Source organism: Triticum dicoccoides, chromosome 3A (genome assembly GCF_002162155.2).
Source record: "Triticum dicoccoides isolate Atlit2015 ecotype Zavitan chromosome 3A, WEW_v2.0, whole genome shotgun sequence".
Lineage (NCBI taxonomy): Eukaryota > Viridiplantae > Streptophyta > Magnoliopsida > Poales > Poaceae > Triticum > Triticum dicoccoides.
In genome coordinates, this window is record NC_041384.1 from 12476415 (window position 1) to 12491922 (window position 15508).

Below are 15508 nucleotides of genomic sequence, written 5' to 3' on the forward strand. Positions count from 1 at the left end.
GTAAACTGCGAAGCATGCTTGAGTGGTTAGTAATGTAGTAGTGAAAACCAGGGCCAAAAACTTTAGCTTCATACTACAGAACAAAAAATGAAGGGTGCTTGAGTGGTTAGTGCATCACCCTGTTTGACATTGTCCTGTGACGTACCAAGTTTGATTCCCATTTTGCCCCTTTTTTCTTGCGATTTTTAGTAGATGCTAAAAAAAGGCAAGTGTTTGGCGTGATTTCCGGCGAGGACAAAGGGAATAGAGGTTGTTTCCGCGTAAGCGCCTCGGACGTACAATTGGTCTTTCCTAAAATCGCCACCGCTCGATCCGACGTGCAATGGGTTTGAACTTTTATCGGGTCCCTGAGCCAGATCCGTCGGATGAAGATCAAACGGTTGGCGGGTCGTCCAGATATGACACTAATTTTCGACCGGCAGGATTTTAGCTTTGTCGTTTTCAAAAAGACGCCAACAAGGCGGATGTGGATAAACTGAGCTCGAGCTCATATGAGCTGTGAACAGTAAAATTCAAAAAAATGAAAAAATTTATGGCAATATTTAACGAATGTTTTATATGCTTGCAAATTTTCATCATAAAATGACATTGTGTAAGTCATGATAAAAAAAAGCAAAATCAATGCTTGTTTTTTTTTCGAGTAATACGGGCCTGGTGCAGGGCGCCCGCGGAGATAGGAAGCACCAAAAAAAGCTCAAGCTCCCATCCAAAGAAACAAGTGCTTATTACAAGTCGCGGTACACAGACCTGCAAACCAATCAACTTTGTGTGCTGAATGTGCACATAGGACCGATCACCACAGTTACATGGCGGCATAGCAGCGGACGACGCGTGCCCAATGAAAAACACCATATAGAGGTGGCCCAAAGCATGCTCGCGCCTTCGCGTCCCACGCATTATGGACTCGAGGAAATCTGACCGGGTGCATAACACGGAGATTGGAAGCACCGAAAAAGTTGAAGCTTCAATCCAACAAAACAAGTGCTTTTTACTGCCATTTTGTTAAGTCTCAGTCGATTGAGACTTGGTTATGTCCCAATCGATGCTATATTCATATACTTTTGCTAGGTCTCGATCGACTAAGACTTTATTATGTCTCAGTCGATGCCATTTTCATTTGAGTTTGCATGGTGATTCGTAAAAAACATTATTTTCAGCTTTTCTTTTTCTTCTTATATCCTATATCACTTTTTTTTTGCCGGATATATCCTATACCACTTGACTGAGACTTGGTTAAATCTCAGTCGATTGAGACCTAGCCACACCCATATTCATAAGCTCATACATTGAGATTCGTGCAATTTTTTTCCTAAAGGCTTTTCTTTTTCTTTCTTACATTTCATGCTATATGTCATCTGTCGACTGAGACGTAGCCACGCCCTTATTACAAATCACGCTACAGGTAGAGTTGCAAGCCAATCAACTTTCTCTGCTGCAAGTGCACATAACATTCAGTTCCTCATTTCGCCGTCGACAGTCCATGGACGCGCGCGTGCTGATACATGGAGCCGTGGTTAATTCGCAGGAGGTGCCTTGCCAGCGTTCTTGGCGTGTATGAACCTGACGTAGTCCACGACCCGGTCCACGTCCTGGAGCAGCTCCCTGGCGACGCCGAGCTCGCCGAAGCGCCGCAGCCACGCCGCCAGCAGCGGCGTCCTGGCTTCATCCTGGAACACCCTCTCGCCGGAGACCCTCGCGGTGGCGTGCACGTACGAGACCACGCCGCCCACCACGACGTCGACGTACCCGACACGCTCGCCACCGAAGAAGCAGCCCTTCCTGCCGCCGCCTGTGCACTCGCTCAGCCCGCGCTCCAGCCTGTCCGCCGCGTCCACCACCTTCTGCATCCACGCGGCCCGCTCCTCCTCGCTCCCGGCCCTGAGCGCCCGGTCCCACGGCGCGCCCATCTCCTCGTCGAAGTATGCCGCCCAGAACCTCGCCACGGCGCGCTCGTGCGGGGCGGCGGGGAGGAGGGTGTCGCCGGGGGAGCCGAAGGCCTCGTCGACGTACTGCAGGATGACCCTGTTGGAACCAAGAACACCTACAAGCTCTAGCTCACGGCAACAATGGCGAGAGGAGAACGATGACTCAGGTGGTTTTTGCGCTGCGTACTGTTGCAGCTTTTCCTGTTTTCCTCTTCTCTTATTTATACTGAGATTATAGAAGAAAAGATCAACTCCACACGCGAGCAGACCGGCCGTGCCATCCCACGACGCTCGACGTGTGAGTGATGCGCGCGTGCCGCGAGCTACGCTGCATGCCATCCCATGCAACACTGGCGGGCGCGCCAAGCTAGCTAACTACTAACTGAAACTAGGATCGGCCTCGTCGTGTACAAGCACACGTGACTCGGTCGTTTATTTGCTAACTGAAAGAAAACTAAGCTAGCGACTGAACCGGGCTAGGAAATACAGGTTCAACATTTCACCCCCTAATTCCGACGCCCGGTGCTCACCATTCCGACGCCAACCTTCTGCCTCATTTCAACAAACTTGATCCGGCCGAGCGCCTTGGTGAGGAAATCAGCAAGCTGTCCGTCAGTGCCGACGTGGTCGACGTCCACCTTGCCGTCTTCGATGCACTCACGAATGAAATGATATCGAATGTCAATGTGCTTACTTCTGTCGTGGTGCACCGGGTTCTTGCTCAGAGCAATCGCCGATTTGTTGTCGACGCGCAGCTTCGCCCTCGTCGGAGTGTCGCCGGTGAGCTCGCCGAGGAGCCTGCACAGCCACACGCCTTGGCAGGCTGCGGTTGCCGCCGCCATGTACTCAGCCTCGCAAGACGAGACGGCGACGACCTTCTGCTTGTGAGAAGTCCATGTGATCGGGCTGGAGTTGAGGAAGAAGACCACTCCCGTTGTGCTCCGCCGATCGTCAACGTCGCCGGCGTGATCGCTGTCGCTGTAGCCGATCACTTCCGGCGCTACTGCACCACCTTGCTTGTAACAGCAGCCATGATTCAGTGTGCCACTGACGTAGCGCAGTATTTGCTTGACAGCAGCCCAGTGCGCCTCCGCTGGCGCCTCCAAGTACCTGCTCACCATGCCAACAGAGAACGAGATGTCTGGCCTTGTGTTGCAGAGGTACCGCAGGCTCCCGACGATGCTTCTGTATCGTGTGGCATCCACTGGCTCGCCGGCGCCGGTCTTGCCAAGCTTCAGCCGATTCTGCATCGGCGTGTCTGCAGGGTTGCACCCCCTCATCCCTGCTGCATCCAAGATCTTGGCCGCGTACGCGCCCTGGCAGAGGGTGATCGCGCCGGCCTTCTGTTGAACTTCTATGCCAAGGTAGTAGCACAGAAGCCCAAGATCGCTCATGTCAAACAGATTCTTCATCTGCTCCTTGAACGCTGCAATTTCTTCGTCGCCGGCGCCGGTGATGATCAAGTCGTCGACGTAGACGCCGACAAGCAGAGTCGATGCGCCTGCACCCCTCCTGTACACCGCGTGCTCAAGGGGGCTGCGCTCGAAGCCGAGTGACACGAGCGACGCGTCGAGCTTGGCATTCCAAGCCCGTGGCGCCTGCTTCAGGCCGTACAGCGCCTTCCGGAGGCGCGGCACCTTTCCCGCGTTGCCGCCGATGACGAAACCCGGCGGCTGGTGCACGTACACTTCTTCACGGAGATCACCATTCAGAAATGCGGACTTCACGTCCATGTGATGGACTTGCCAGCCTCGATGCGCCGCGAGTGCTAACAGCAGCCGCACAGTTTCCATGCGCGCTACCGGAGCGAACACCTCGTCGTAGTCCACGCCTTGCCGCTGCGCGTACCCCTTCGCCACCAGCCTCGCCTTGTGCTTCACCATGTTGCCGGCGGCGTCCCTCTTGATCTTGTATACCCACTTGAGCCCTATAGCTCTGCGGCCGGGCGGGAGCGTGGCGAGTTCCCACGTGCCATTGTCGCGGATCGCCGCGAGCTCGGCGCCCATGGCACGCTTCCAGCACGCCTCGTCAAGTGCCTCATCGACGCTGTCCGGCTCCTCCGCAGCCACGAGGCACAGCCCGACGTGCTCTTCCCTCGCCGCCGCATCCAGCTCCGCGAGTACATGCTTCATCTTGTGGTAGCGGGTCGGAGTGTAGTCGAGGTCGTGGCGCTCACTGTCGTCGTCCGGCGGCGTGGCCCAACCGTCCTCCACGGACATGGGCGTGCTGCCTGCTGACGCCATGGGAGGCGACCCTGCCGCCCCGGAGGACGAAGAGCTGGCGCTGATTGGTGTAGCGGAGACCGCCGGAGAGGCTGCCGGAGAGCCAGTGCGCGCCGGCGATGACAGCTCGTTGCGCTCTTCGTCACTGTAGGTGACCACAAGGTGTTCGACCGCGGTCGCGGCGTCTTCGTTGGCCGTGGTCGTCCAGTCCCACTTCCTCTGTTCCTCAAAGGTGACGTCGCGGGTTATGATCACCCGCTTGCTCGACGGATCGTAGGCCTTGTAAGCCTTGGCGCCGTCCTCGTACCCGACAAAGATCGCCGGCGTGGAACGGTCGGCCAGTTTGTCGATGCCGGGGCCGAGCCGCTTCACGTGCGCCACGCAACCAAAGACGCGAAGATGGTGCACCGCCGGCTTCCGTTTGTGCCAAGCCTCGTACGGCGTCAGTCCGTCGAGGCTGCGCGTGGGCGCACGGTTCAGGAGGTAGACCGCAGTCTTCACCGCCTCTCCCCAGAACGTCGCCGGCACCGCCATGGCCTTCAGCAAACAGCGGGCCATCTCGACCACTGTCTGGTTGCGCCGCTCGACCACGCCGTTCTGTTGGGGCGTGTACGGCGCGGTGGTGCAGTGCTTGATGCCGCCGTCGTCGCAGTACTTGCGGAAGGCGATCGAGTTGAACTCGCCGCCCCGATCCGAGCGGAACGCTAGGAGGTTGCAGCTCGACTCGGCCTCTGCCCGAGCCTTGATCTTCTTGAAACGTTCAAACGCCTCGTCTTTGGACTGGAGCACCTCAAGCCACATGTACCGTGAGTAATCATCAACGATTAGGAGAAAGTACCGGTTACCTCCCGCTGTGGCCGGCTTGATCCGGCCACAAAGGTCGATGTGGACGAGCTCCAGAGCGCGCTCCGCGCGGTACGTCGTGGCCTGGGGAAACGGCAGCCGATGCTGCTTGCCCAGGGCGCACCCATCGCACACTTGGTCGACGCGGTCGATGACGGGGACGCCGTCCGCCATGCCCAGGCGGCCCAGATCACGTAGCACGCGGAAGTTCAGATGGCCGTAGCGGCCGTGCCACAGCGACGCCTCGTCCGCACCGCGTGATAGCAGGCAAACAGGGCGCCCCGCCGTCAGGTGCAGCACGTACAGCCGTCCGTTGTTCCTCTGAATGCGCGCGATGAGGTGGCCTTCTTGATCGCGAAGCCGCAGCAGCCCGTGGCGGATGTTGGTCTCACACCCGAGCTCGTCCATCTGACCCAAGCTGATGATGTTGCTGCGTAGACGAGGTATGAAATACACCTCCGACAGAGTCAGGTGCTCACCGTTTCGGCACTCGAAGAGGATGGTGCCTCTCCCCTCGATCTGCACGTCGTTGCCGTCGCCGAGCCTCACGGAGCCGCGTACGCCGACGTCGAGCTCGGAGAAGATCTCCCGACACCCGGACATGTGGTTGCTCGCCCCGGTGTCCAGGTACCAGGACATGTCGCAGCGGCCGTCGACAGGAGCGGTGCGCGCCTGGGAGCGCTCCTCATTGAGGAGAACGCGCTCGACCGGGCGCTCTGTGGTCGTCGAGAGCGCTCTCACCATGGCCAGCAGGAGAGACGTCTCTGTGTCCTCCCCTTCGCCACGCGCCAGGTTTGCCTGCTCCTTGCGCTCGCGCCGTGGCTCGGTGCAGTGCTTGGAGAAGTGCCCAGGCTTGTTACAATTGTAACACTTGACCTGGGACATGTCACGCTCTCCGTTTGGCGCGCCGTCGCGCCCGCCGTTTCCACCGCCGCCTTGGCCGCCGCCACGACGGTTTTGCTGCTTGCCGCGGCGACGATTTGAGCCGCCGCCCTGTCCGCCAGACCCGCCTGGTCCGTTGGACCCGCCTTGACCGCCGCCCTGGCCGTTGTTCTGGCCTTGGGCGCGCTGGTTCTTCCGTGCGTGCCACTGCGCCTCCGTCATCAACAGCTGTGCGCCGCCGCCTCCACCATGATCGTTGGTGAGGTAGCGCTCCTCCGCTGAGCGCAAGCGACCGACGAGCTCCTCAATGGAGAGCGTGTTGAGATCGAGCATCGTCTCGATGGCGAGAGCAATCTGCATGTACCGGGACGGGACAACGCGGAGGAATTTCTGAACCACTCTCACCTCGTCCATGGTGTCGCCGAGCGAGCGCAGGTTGTTGACGAGCGAGGTGATCCGCATGCCGAACGCGTCGAGCGTCTCGCCGTCGCGGAATGCGATCGCCTCAAACTCGGAGCGCAGCCGTTGCGCCGTGGCCTCGCGGACGCGCGCCACGCCCATGCGCATGGTCTTGATCGTGTCCCACGCCTCCTTCGCCGTCCTCTTCACCACGATCGCACCCACCATCTCCGGCGGTACGGATCGCAGGATAGCCGCTAGCGCCGCCTTGTCGTTGGGGGCGCTCGTTGGGTTTCCCTCAACCGCGTCCCACATCAAGTTAGCCTCCATGTTGATTTGCATCAGCATGGACCACTCAAAGTAGTTCGTTGGCGTGAGCATCGGCCACACCGTGTTGCCGCCCGGGACGAGGCGCTCCTGGATCGTGCGCTCGTGCACGGCGATCTCCTTGCCGTGCCTGCGGGTTCGACTCCGACCACGGCTGCGACCGCGGTCTGGAGTCGGCGAGCGCGCGCCATCGTCGCCGCTCTTGCCAGCGGCTGCACGGGCCGCCGCTGCGGCGTCAACGGTCACCGGAGTGCCTCCCGGAGAAGTCGAACCAGCCATGGTCGCCAAGGAACGACGCGGCTCTGATGCCACTTGTTGGAACCAAGAACACCTACAAGCTCTAGCTCACAGCAACAATGGCGAGAGGAGAACGATGACTCAGGTGGTTTTTGCGCTGCGTACTGTTGCAGCTTTTCCTGTTTTCCTCTTCTCTTATTTATACTGAGATTATAGAAGAAAAGATCAACTCCACACGCGAGCAGACCGGCCGTGCCATCCCACGACGCTCGACGTGCGAGTGATGCGCGCGTGCCACGAGCTACGCTGCATGCCATCCCATGCAACACTGGCGGGCGCGCCAAGCTAGCTAACTACTAACTGAAACTAGGATCGGCCTCGTCGTGTACAAGCACACGTGACTCGGTCGTTTATTTGCTAACTGAAAGAAAACTAAGCTAGCGACTGAACCGGGCTAGGAAATACAGGTTCAACATTTCACCCCCTAATTCCGACGCCCGGTGCTCACCATTCCGACGCCAACCTTCTGCCTCATTTCAACAAACTTGATCCGGCCGAGCGCCTTGGTGAGGAAATCAGCAAGCTGTCCGTCAGTGCCGACGTGGTCGACGTCCACCTTGCCGTCTTCGATGCACTCACGAATGAAATGATATCGAATGTCAATGTGCTTACTTCTGTCGTGGTGCACCGGGTTCTTGCTCAGAGCAATCGCCGATTTGTTGTCGACGCGCAGCTTCGCCCTCGTCGGAGTGTCGCCGGTGAGCTCGCCGAGGAGCCTGCACAGCCACACGCCTTGGCAGGCTGCGGTTGCCGCCGCCATGTACTCAGCCTCGCAAGACGAGACGGCGACGACCTTCTGCTTGTGAGAAGTCCATGTGATCGGGCTGGAGTTGAGGAAGAAGACCACTCCCGTTGTGCTCCGCCGATCGTCAACGTCGCCGGCGTGATCGCTGTCGCTGTAGCCGATCACTTCCGGCGCTGCTGCACCACCTTGCTTGTAACAGCAGCCATGATTCAGTGTGCCACTGACGTAGCGCAGTATTTGCTTGACAGCAGCCCAGTGCGCCTCCGCCGGCGCCTCCAAGTACCTGCTCACCATGCCAACAGAGAACGAGATGTCTGGCCTTGTGTTGCAGAGGTACCGCAGGCTCCCGGCGATGCTTCTGTATCGTGTGGCATCCACTGGCTCGCCGGCGCCGGTCTTGCCAAGCTTCAGCCGATTCTGCATCGGCGTGTCTGCAGGGTTGCACCCCCTCATCCCTGCTGCATCCAAGATCTTGGCCGCGTACGCGCCCTGGCAGAGGGTGATCGCGCCGGCCTTCTGTTGAACTTCTATGCCAAGGTAGTAGCACAGAAGCCCAAGATCGCTCATGTCAAACAGATTCTTCATCTGCTCCTTGAACGCTGCAATTTCTTTGTCGCCGGCGCCGGTGATGATCAAGTCGTCGACGTAGACGCCGACAAGCAGAGTCGATGCGCCTGCACCCCTCCTGTACACCGCGTGCTCAAGGGGGCTGCGCTCGAAGCCGAGTGACACGAGCGACGCGTCGAGCTTGGCATTCCAAGCCCGTGGCGCCTGCTTCAGGCCGTACAGCGCCTTCCGGAGGCGCGGCACCTTTCCCGCGTTGCCGCCGATGACGAAACCCGGCGGCTGGTGCACGTACACTTCTTCACGGAGATCACCATTCAGAAATGCGGACTTCACGTCCATGTGATGGACTTGCCAGCCTCGATGCGCCGCGAGTGCTAACAGCAGCCGCACAGTTTCCATGCGCGCTACCGGAGCGAACACCTCGTCGTAGTCCACGCCTTGCCGCTGCGCGTACCCCTTCGCCACCAGCCTCGCCTTGTGCTTCACCATGTTGCCGGCGGCGTCCCTCTTGATCTTGTATACCCACTTGAGCCCTATAGCTCTGTGGCCGGGCGGGAGCGTGGCGAGTTCCCACGTGCCATTGTCGCGGATCGCCGCGAGCTCGGCGCCCATGGCACGCTTCCAGCACGCCTCGTCAAGTGCCTCATCGACGCTGTCCGGCTCCTCCGCAGCCACGAGGCACAGCCCGACGTGCTCTTCCCTCGCCGCCGCATCCAGCTCCGCGAGTACATGCTTCATCTTGCGGTAGCGGGTCGGAGTGTAGTCGAGGTCGTGGCGCTCACTGTCGTCGTCCGGCGGCGTGGCCCAACCGTCCTCCACGGACATGGGCGTGCTGCCTGCTGACGCCATGGGAGGCGACCCTGCCGCCCCGGAGGACGAAGAGCTGGCGCTGATTGGTGTAGCGGAGACTGCCGGAGAGGCTGCCGGAGAGCCAGTGCGCGCCGGCGATGACAGCTCGTTGCGCTCTTCGTCACTGTAGGTGACCACAAGGTGTTCGACCGCGGTCGCGGCGTCTCCGTTGGCCGTGGTCGTCCAGTCCCACTTCCTCTGTTCCTCAAAGGTGACGTCGCGGGTTATGATCACCCGCTTGCTCGACGGATCGTAGGCCCTGTAAGCCTTGGCGCCGTCCTCGTACCCGACGAAGATCGCCGGCGTGGAACGGTCGGCCAGTTTGTCGATGCCGGGGCCGAGCCGCTTCACGTGCGCCACGCAACCAAAGACGCGAAGATGGTGCACCGCCGGCTTCCGTTTGTGCCAAGCCTCGTACGGCGTCAGTCCGTCGAGGCTGCGCGTGGGCGCACGGTTCAGGAGGTAGACCGCAGTCTTCACCGCCTCTCCCCAGAACGTCGCCGGCACCGCCATGGCCTTCAGCAAACAGCGGGCCATCTCGACCACTGTCTGGTTGCGCCGCTCGACCACGCCGTTCTGTTGGGGCGTGTACGGCGCGGTGGTGCAGTGCTTGATGCCGCCGTCGTCGCAGTACTTGCGGAAGGCGATCGAGTTGAACTCGCCGCCCCGATCCGAGCGGAACGCTAGGAGGTTGCAGCTCGACTCGGCCTCTGCCCGAGCCTTGATCTTCTTGAAACGTTCAAACGCCTCGTCTTTGGACTGGAGCACCTCAAGCCACATGTACCGTGAGTAATCATCAACGATTAGGAGAAAGTACCGGTTACCTCCCGCTGTGGCCGGCTTGATCGGGCCACAAAGGTCGCTGTGGACGAGCTCCAGAGCGCGCTCCGCGCGGTACGTCGTGGCCTGGGGAAACGGCAGCCGATGCTGCTTGCCCAGGGCGCACCCATCGCACACTTGGTCGACGCGGTCGATGACGGGGACGCCGTCCGCCATGCCCAGGCGGCCCAGATCACGTAGCACGCGGAAGTTCAGATGGCCGTAGCGGTCGTGCCACAGCGACGCCTCGTCCGCACCGCGTGATAGCAGGCAGACAGGGCGCCCCGCCGTCAGGTGCAGCACGTACAGCCGTCCGTTGTTCCTCTGAATGCGCGCGATGAGGTGGCCTTCTTGATCGCGAAGCCGCAGCAGCCCGTGGCGGATGTTGGTCTCACACCCGAGCTCGTCCATCTGACCCAAGCTGATGATGTTGCTGCGTAGACGAGGTATGAAATACACCTCCGACAGAGTCAGGTGCTCACCGTTTCGGCACTCGAAGAGGATGGTGCCTCTCCCCTCGATCTGCACGTCGTTGCCGTCGCCGAGCCTCACGGAGCCGCGTACGCCGACGTCGAGCTCGGAGAAGATCTCCCGACACCCGGACATGTGGTTGCTCGCCCCGGTGTCCAGGTACCAGGACATGTCGCAGCGGCCGTCGACAGGAGCGGTGCGCGCCTGGGAGCGCTCCTCATTGAGGAGAACGCGCTCGACCGGGCGCTCTGTGGTCGTCGAGAGCGCTCTCACCGTGGCCAGCAGGAGAGACGTCTCCGTGTCCTCCCCTTCGCCACGCGCCAGGTTTGCCTGCTCCTTGCGCTCGCGCCGTGGCTCGGTGCAGTGCTTGGAGAAGTGCCCAGGCTTGTTACAATTGTAACACTTGACCTGGGACATGTCACGCTCTCCGTTTGGCGCGCCGTCGCGCCCGCCGTTTCCACCGCCGCCTTGGCCGCCGCCACGACGGTTTTGCTGCTTGCCGCGGCGACGATTTGAGCCGCCGCCCTGTCCGCCAGACCCGCCTGGTCCGTTGGACCCGCCTTGACCGCCGCCCTGGCCGTTGTTCTGGCCTTGGGCGCGCTGGTTCTTCCGTGCGTGCCACTGCGCCTCCGTCATCAACAGCTGTGCGCCGCCGCCTCCACCATGATCGTTGGTGAGGTAGCGCTCCTCCGCTGAGCGCAAGCGACCGACGAGCTCCTCAATGGAGAGCGTGTTGAGATCGAGCATCGTCTCGATGGCGAGAGCAATCTGCATGTACCGGGACGGGACAACGCGGAGGAATTTCTGAACCACTCTCACCTCGTCCATGGTGTCCCCGAGCGAGCGCAGGTTGTTGACGAGCGAGGTGATCCGCATGCCGAACGCGTCGAGCGTCTCGCCGTCGCGGAATGCGATCGCCTCAAACTCGGAGCGCAGCCGTTGCGTCGTGGCCTCGCGGACGCGCGCCACGCCCATGCGCATGGTCTTGATCGTGTCCCACGCCTCCTTCGCCGTCCTCTTCACCACGATCGCACCCACCATCTCCGGCGGTACGGATCGCAGGATAGCCGCTAGCGCCGCCTTGTCGTTGGGGGCGCTCGTCGGGTTTCCCTCAACCGCGTCCCACATCAAGTTAGCCTCCATGTTGATTTGCCTCAGCATGGACCACTCAAAGTAGTTCGTTGGCGTGAGCATCGGCCACACCGTGTTGCCGCCCGGGACGAGGCGCTCCTGGATCGTGCGCTCGTGCACGGCGATCTCCTTGCCGTGCCTGCGGGTTCGACTCCGACCACGGCTGCGACCGCGGTCTGGAGTCGGCGAGCGCGCGCCATCGTCGCCGCTCTTGCCAGCGGCTGCACGGGCCGCCGCTGCGGCGTCAACGGTCACCGGAGTGCCTCCCGGAGAAGTCGAACCAGCCATGGTCGCCAAGGAACGACGCGGCTCTGATGCCACTTGTTGGAACCAAGAACACCTACAAGCTCTAGCTCACAGCAACAATGGCGAGAGGAGAACGATGACTCAGGTGGTTTTTGCGCTGCGTACTGTTGCAGCTTTTCCTGTTTTCCTCTTCTCTTATTTATACTGAGATTATAGAAGAAAAGATCAACTCCACACGCGAGCAGACCGGCCGTGCCATCCCACGACGCTCGACGTGCGAGTGATGCGCGCGTGCCGCGAGCTACGCTGCATGCCATCCCATGCAACACTGGCGGGCGCGCCAAGCTAGCTAACTACTAACTGAAACTAGGATCGGCCTCGTCGTGTACAAGCACACGTGACTCGGTCGTTTATTTGCTAACTGAAAGAAAACTAAGCTAGCGACTGAACCGGGCTAGGAAATACAGGTTCAACATTTCACCCCCTAATTCCGACGCCCGGTGCTCACCATTCCGACGCCAACCTTCTGCCTCATTTCAACAAACTTGATCCAGCCGAGCGCCTTGGTGAGGAAATCAGCAAGCTGTCCGTCAGTGCCGACGTGGTCGACGTCCACCTTGCCGTCTTCGATGCACTCACGAATGAAATGATATCGAATGTCAATGTGCTTACTTCTGTCGTGGTGCACCGGGTTCTTGCTCAGAGCAATCGCCGATTTGTTGTCGACGCGCAGCTTCGCCCTCGTCGGAGTGTCGCCGGTGAGCTCGCCGAGGAGCCTGCACAGCCACACGCCTTGGCAGGCTGCGGTTGCCGCCGCCATGTACTCAGCCTCGCAAGACGAGACGGCGACGACCTTCTGCTTGTGAGAAGTCCATGTGATCGGGCTGGAGTTGAGGAAGAAGACCACTCCCGTTGTGCTCCGCCGATCGTCAACGTCGCCGGCGTGATCGCTGTCGCTGTAGCCGATCACTTCCGGCGCTGCTGCACCACCTTGCTTGTAACAGCAGCCATGATTCAGTGTGCCACTGACGTAGCGCAGTATTTGCTTGACAGCAGCCCAGTGCGCCTCCGCCGGCGCCTCCAAGTACCTGCTCACCATGCCAACAGAGAACGAGATGTCTGGCCTTGTGTTGCAGAGGTACCGCAGGCTCCCGGCGATGCTTCTGTATCGTGTGGCATCCACTGGCTCGCCGGCGCCGGTCTTGCCAAGCTTCAGCCGATTCTGCATCGGCGTGTCTGCAGGGTTGCACCCCCTCATCCCTGCTGCATCCAAGATCTTGGCCGCGTACGCGCCCTGGCAGAGGGTGATCGCGCCGGCCTTCTGTTGAACTTCTATGCCAAGGTAGTAGCACAGAAGCCCAAGATCGCTCATGTCAAACAGATTCTTCATCTGCTCCTTGAACGCTGCAATTTCTTTGTCGCCGGCGCCGGTGATGATCAAGTCGTCGACGTAGACGCCGACAAGCAGAGTCGATGCGCCTGCACCCCTCCTGTACACCGCGTGCTCAAGGGGGCTGCGCTCGAAGCCGAGTGACACGAGCGACGCGTCGAGCTTGGCATTCCAAGCCCGTGGCGCCTGCTTCAGGCCGTACAGCGCCTTCCGGAGGCGCGGCACCTTTCCCGCGTTGCCGCCGATGACGAAACCCGGCGGCTGGTGCACGTACACTTCTTCACGGAGATCACCATTCAGAAATGCGGACTTCACGTCCATGTGATGGACTTGCCAGCCTCGATGCGCCGCGAGTGCTAACAGCAGCCGCACAGTTTCCATGCGCGCTACCGGAGCGAACACCTCGTCGTAGTCCACGCCTTGCCGCTGCGCGTACCCCTTCGCCACCAGCCTCGCCTTGTGCTTCACCATGTTGCCGGCGGCGTCCCTCTTGATCTTGTATACCCACTTGAGCCCTATAGCTCTGCGGCCGGGCGGGAGCGTGGCGAGTTCCCACGTGCCATTGTCGCGGATCGCCGCGAGCTCGGCGCCCATGGCACGCTTCCAGCACGCCTCGTCAAGTGCCTCATCGACGCTGTCCGGCTCCTCCGCAGCCACGAGGCACAGCCCGACGTGCTCTTCCCTCGCCGCTGCATCCAGCTCCGCGAGTACATGCTTCATCTTGCGGTAGCGGGTCGGAGTGTAGTCGAGGTCGTGGCGCTCACTGTCGTCGTCCGGCGGCGTGGCCCAACCGTCCTCCACGGACATGGGCGTGCTGCCTGCTGACGCCATGGGAGGCGACCCTGCCGCCCCGGAGGACGAAGAGCTGGCGCTGATTGGTGTAGCGGAGACCGCCGGAGAGGCTGCCGGAGAGCCAGTGCGCGCCGGCGATGACAGCTCGTTGCGCTCTTCGTCACTGTAGGTGACCACAAGGTGTTCGACCGCGGTCGCGGCGTCTCCGTTGGCCGTGGTCGTCCAGTCCCACTTCCTCTGTTCCTCAAAGGTGACGTCGCGGGTTATGATCACCCGCTTGCTCGACGGATCGTAGGCCCTGTAAGCCTTGGCGCCGTCCTCGTACCCGACGAAGATCGCCGGCGTGGAACGGTCGGCCAGTTTGTCGATGCCGGGGCCGAGCCGCTTCACGTGCGCCACACAACCAAAGACGCGAAGATGGTGCACCGCCGGCTTCCGTTTGTGCCAAGCCTCGTACGGCGTCAGTCCGTCGAGGCTGCGCGTGGGCGCACGGTTCAGGAGGTAGACCGCAGTCTTCACCGCCTCTCCCCAGAACGTCGCCGGCACCGCCATGGCCTTCAGCAAACAGCGGGCCATCTCGACCACTGTCTGGTTGCGCCGCTCGACCACGCCGTTCTGTTGGGGCGTGTACGGCGCGGTGGTGCAGTGCTTGATGCCGCCGTCGTCGCAGTACTTGCGGAAGGCGATCGAGTTGAACTCGCCGCCCCGATCCGAGCGGAACGCTAGGAGGTTGCAGCTCGACTCGGCCTCTGCCCGAGCCTTGATCTTCTTGAAACGTTCAAACGCCTCGTCTTTGGACTGGAGCACCTCAAGCCACATGTACCGTGAGTAATCATCAACGATTAGGAGAAAGTACCGGTTACCTCCCGCTGTGGCCGGCTTGATCGGGCCACAAAGGTCGCTGTGGACGAGCTCCAGAGCGCGCTCCGCGCGGTACGTCGTGGCCTGGGGAAACGGCAGCCGATGCTGCTTGCCCAGGGCGCACCCATCGCACACTTGGTCGACGCGGTCGATGACGGGGACGCCGTCCGCCATGCCCAGGCGGCCCAGATCACGTAGCACGCGGAAGTTCAGATGGCCGTAGCGGCCGTGCCACAGCGACGCCTCGTCCGCACCGCATGATAGCAGGCAGACAGGGCGCCCCGCCGTCAGGTGCAGCACGTACAGCCGTCTGTTGTTCCTCTGAATGCGCGCGATGAGGTGGCCTTCTTGATCGCGAAGCCGCAGCAGCCCGTGGCGGATGTTGGTCTCACACCCGAGCTCGTCCATCTGACCCAAGCTGATGATGTTGCTGCGTAGACGAGGTATGAAATACACCTCCGACAGAGTCAGGTGCTCACCGTTTCGGCACTCGAAGAGGATGGTGCCTCTCCCCTCGATCTGCACGTCGTTGCCGTCGCCGAGCCTCACGGAGCCGCGTACGCCGACGTCGAGCTCGGAGAAGATCTCCCGACACCCGGACATGTGGTTGCTCGCCCCGGTGTCCAGGTACCAGGACATGTCGCAGCGGCCGTCGACAGGAGCGGTGCGCGCCTGGGAGCGCTCCTCATTGAGGAGAACGCGCTCGACCGGGCGCTCTGTGGTCGTCGAGAGCGCTCTCACC

At 60.9% G+C, this 15508-nt stretch overlaps 1 protein-coding gene across 1 annotated transcript in view; it reads right to left on the bottom strand.

Moving 5' to 3' along the window:
* Window positions 1–1298: 1298 nt before the first annotated feature.
* The window catches only part of LOC119270951 (probable glutathione S-transferase GSTU6), a 16314-nt gene continuing 2104 nt past the window's right edge, over window positions 1299–15508 (bottom strand). The window contains exon 2 of the mRNA XM_037552947.1: window positions 1299–2021. Within this exon, the coding sequence (XP_037408844.1) occupies window positions 1515–2021 (507 nt within the window). The 3' untranslated portion in view covers window positions 1299–1514. The remainder of the gene's footprint in view (window positions 2022–15508) is intronic.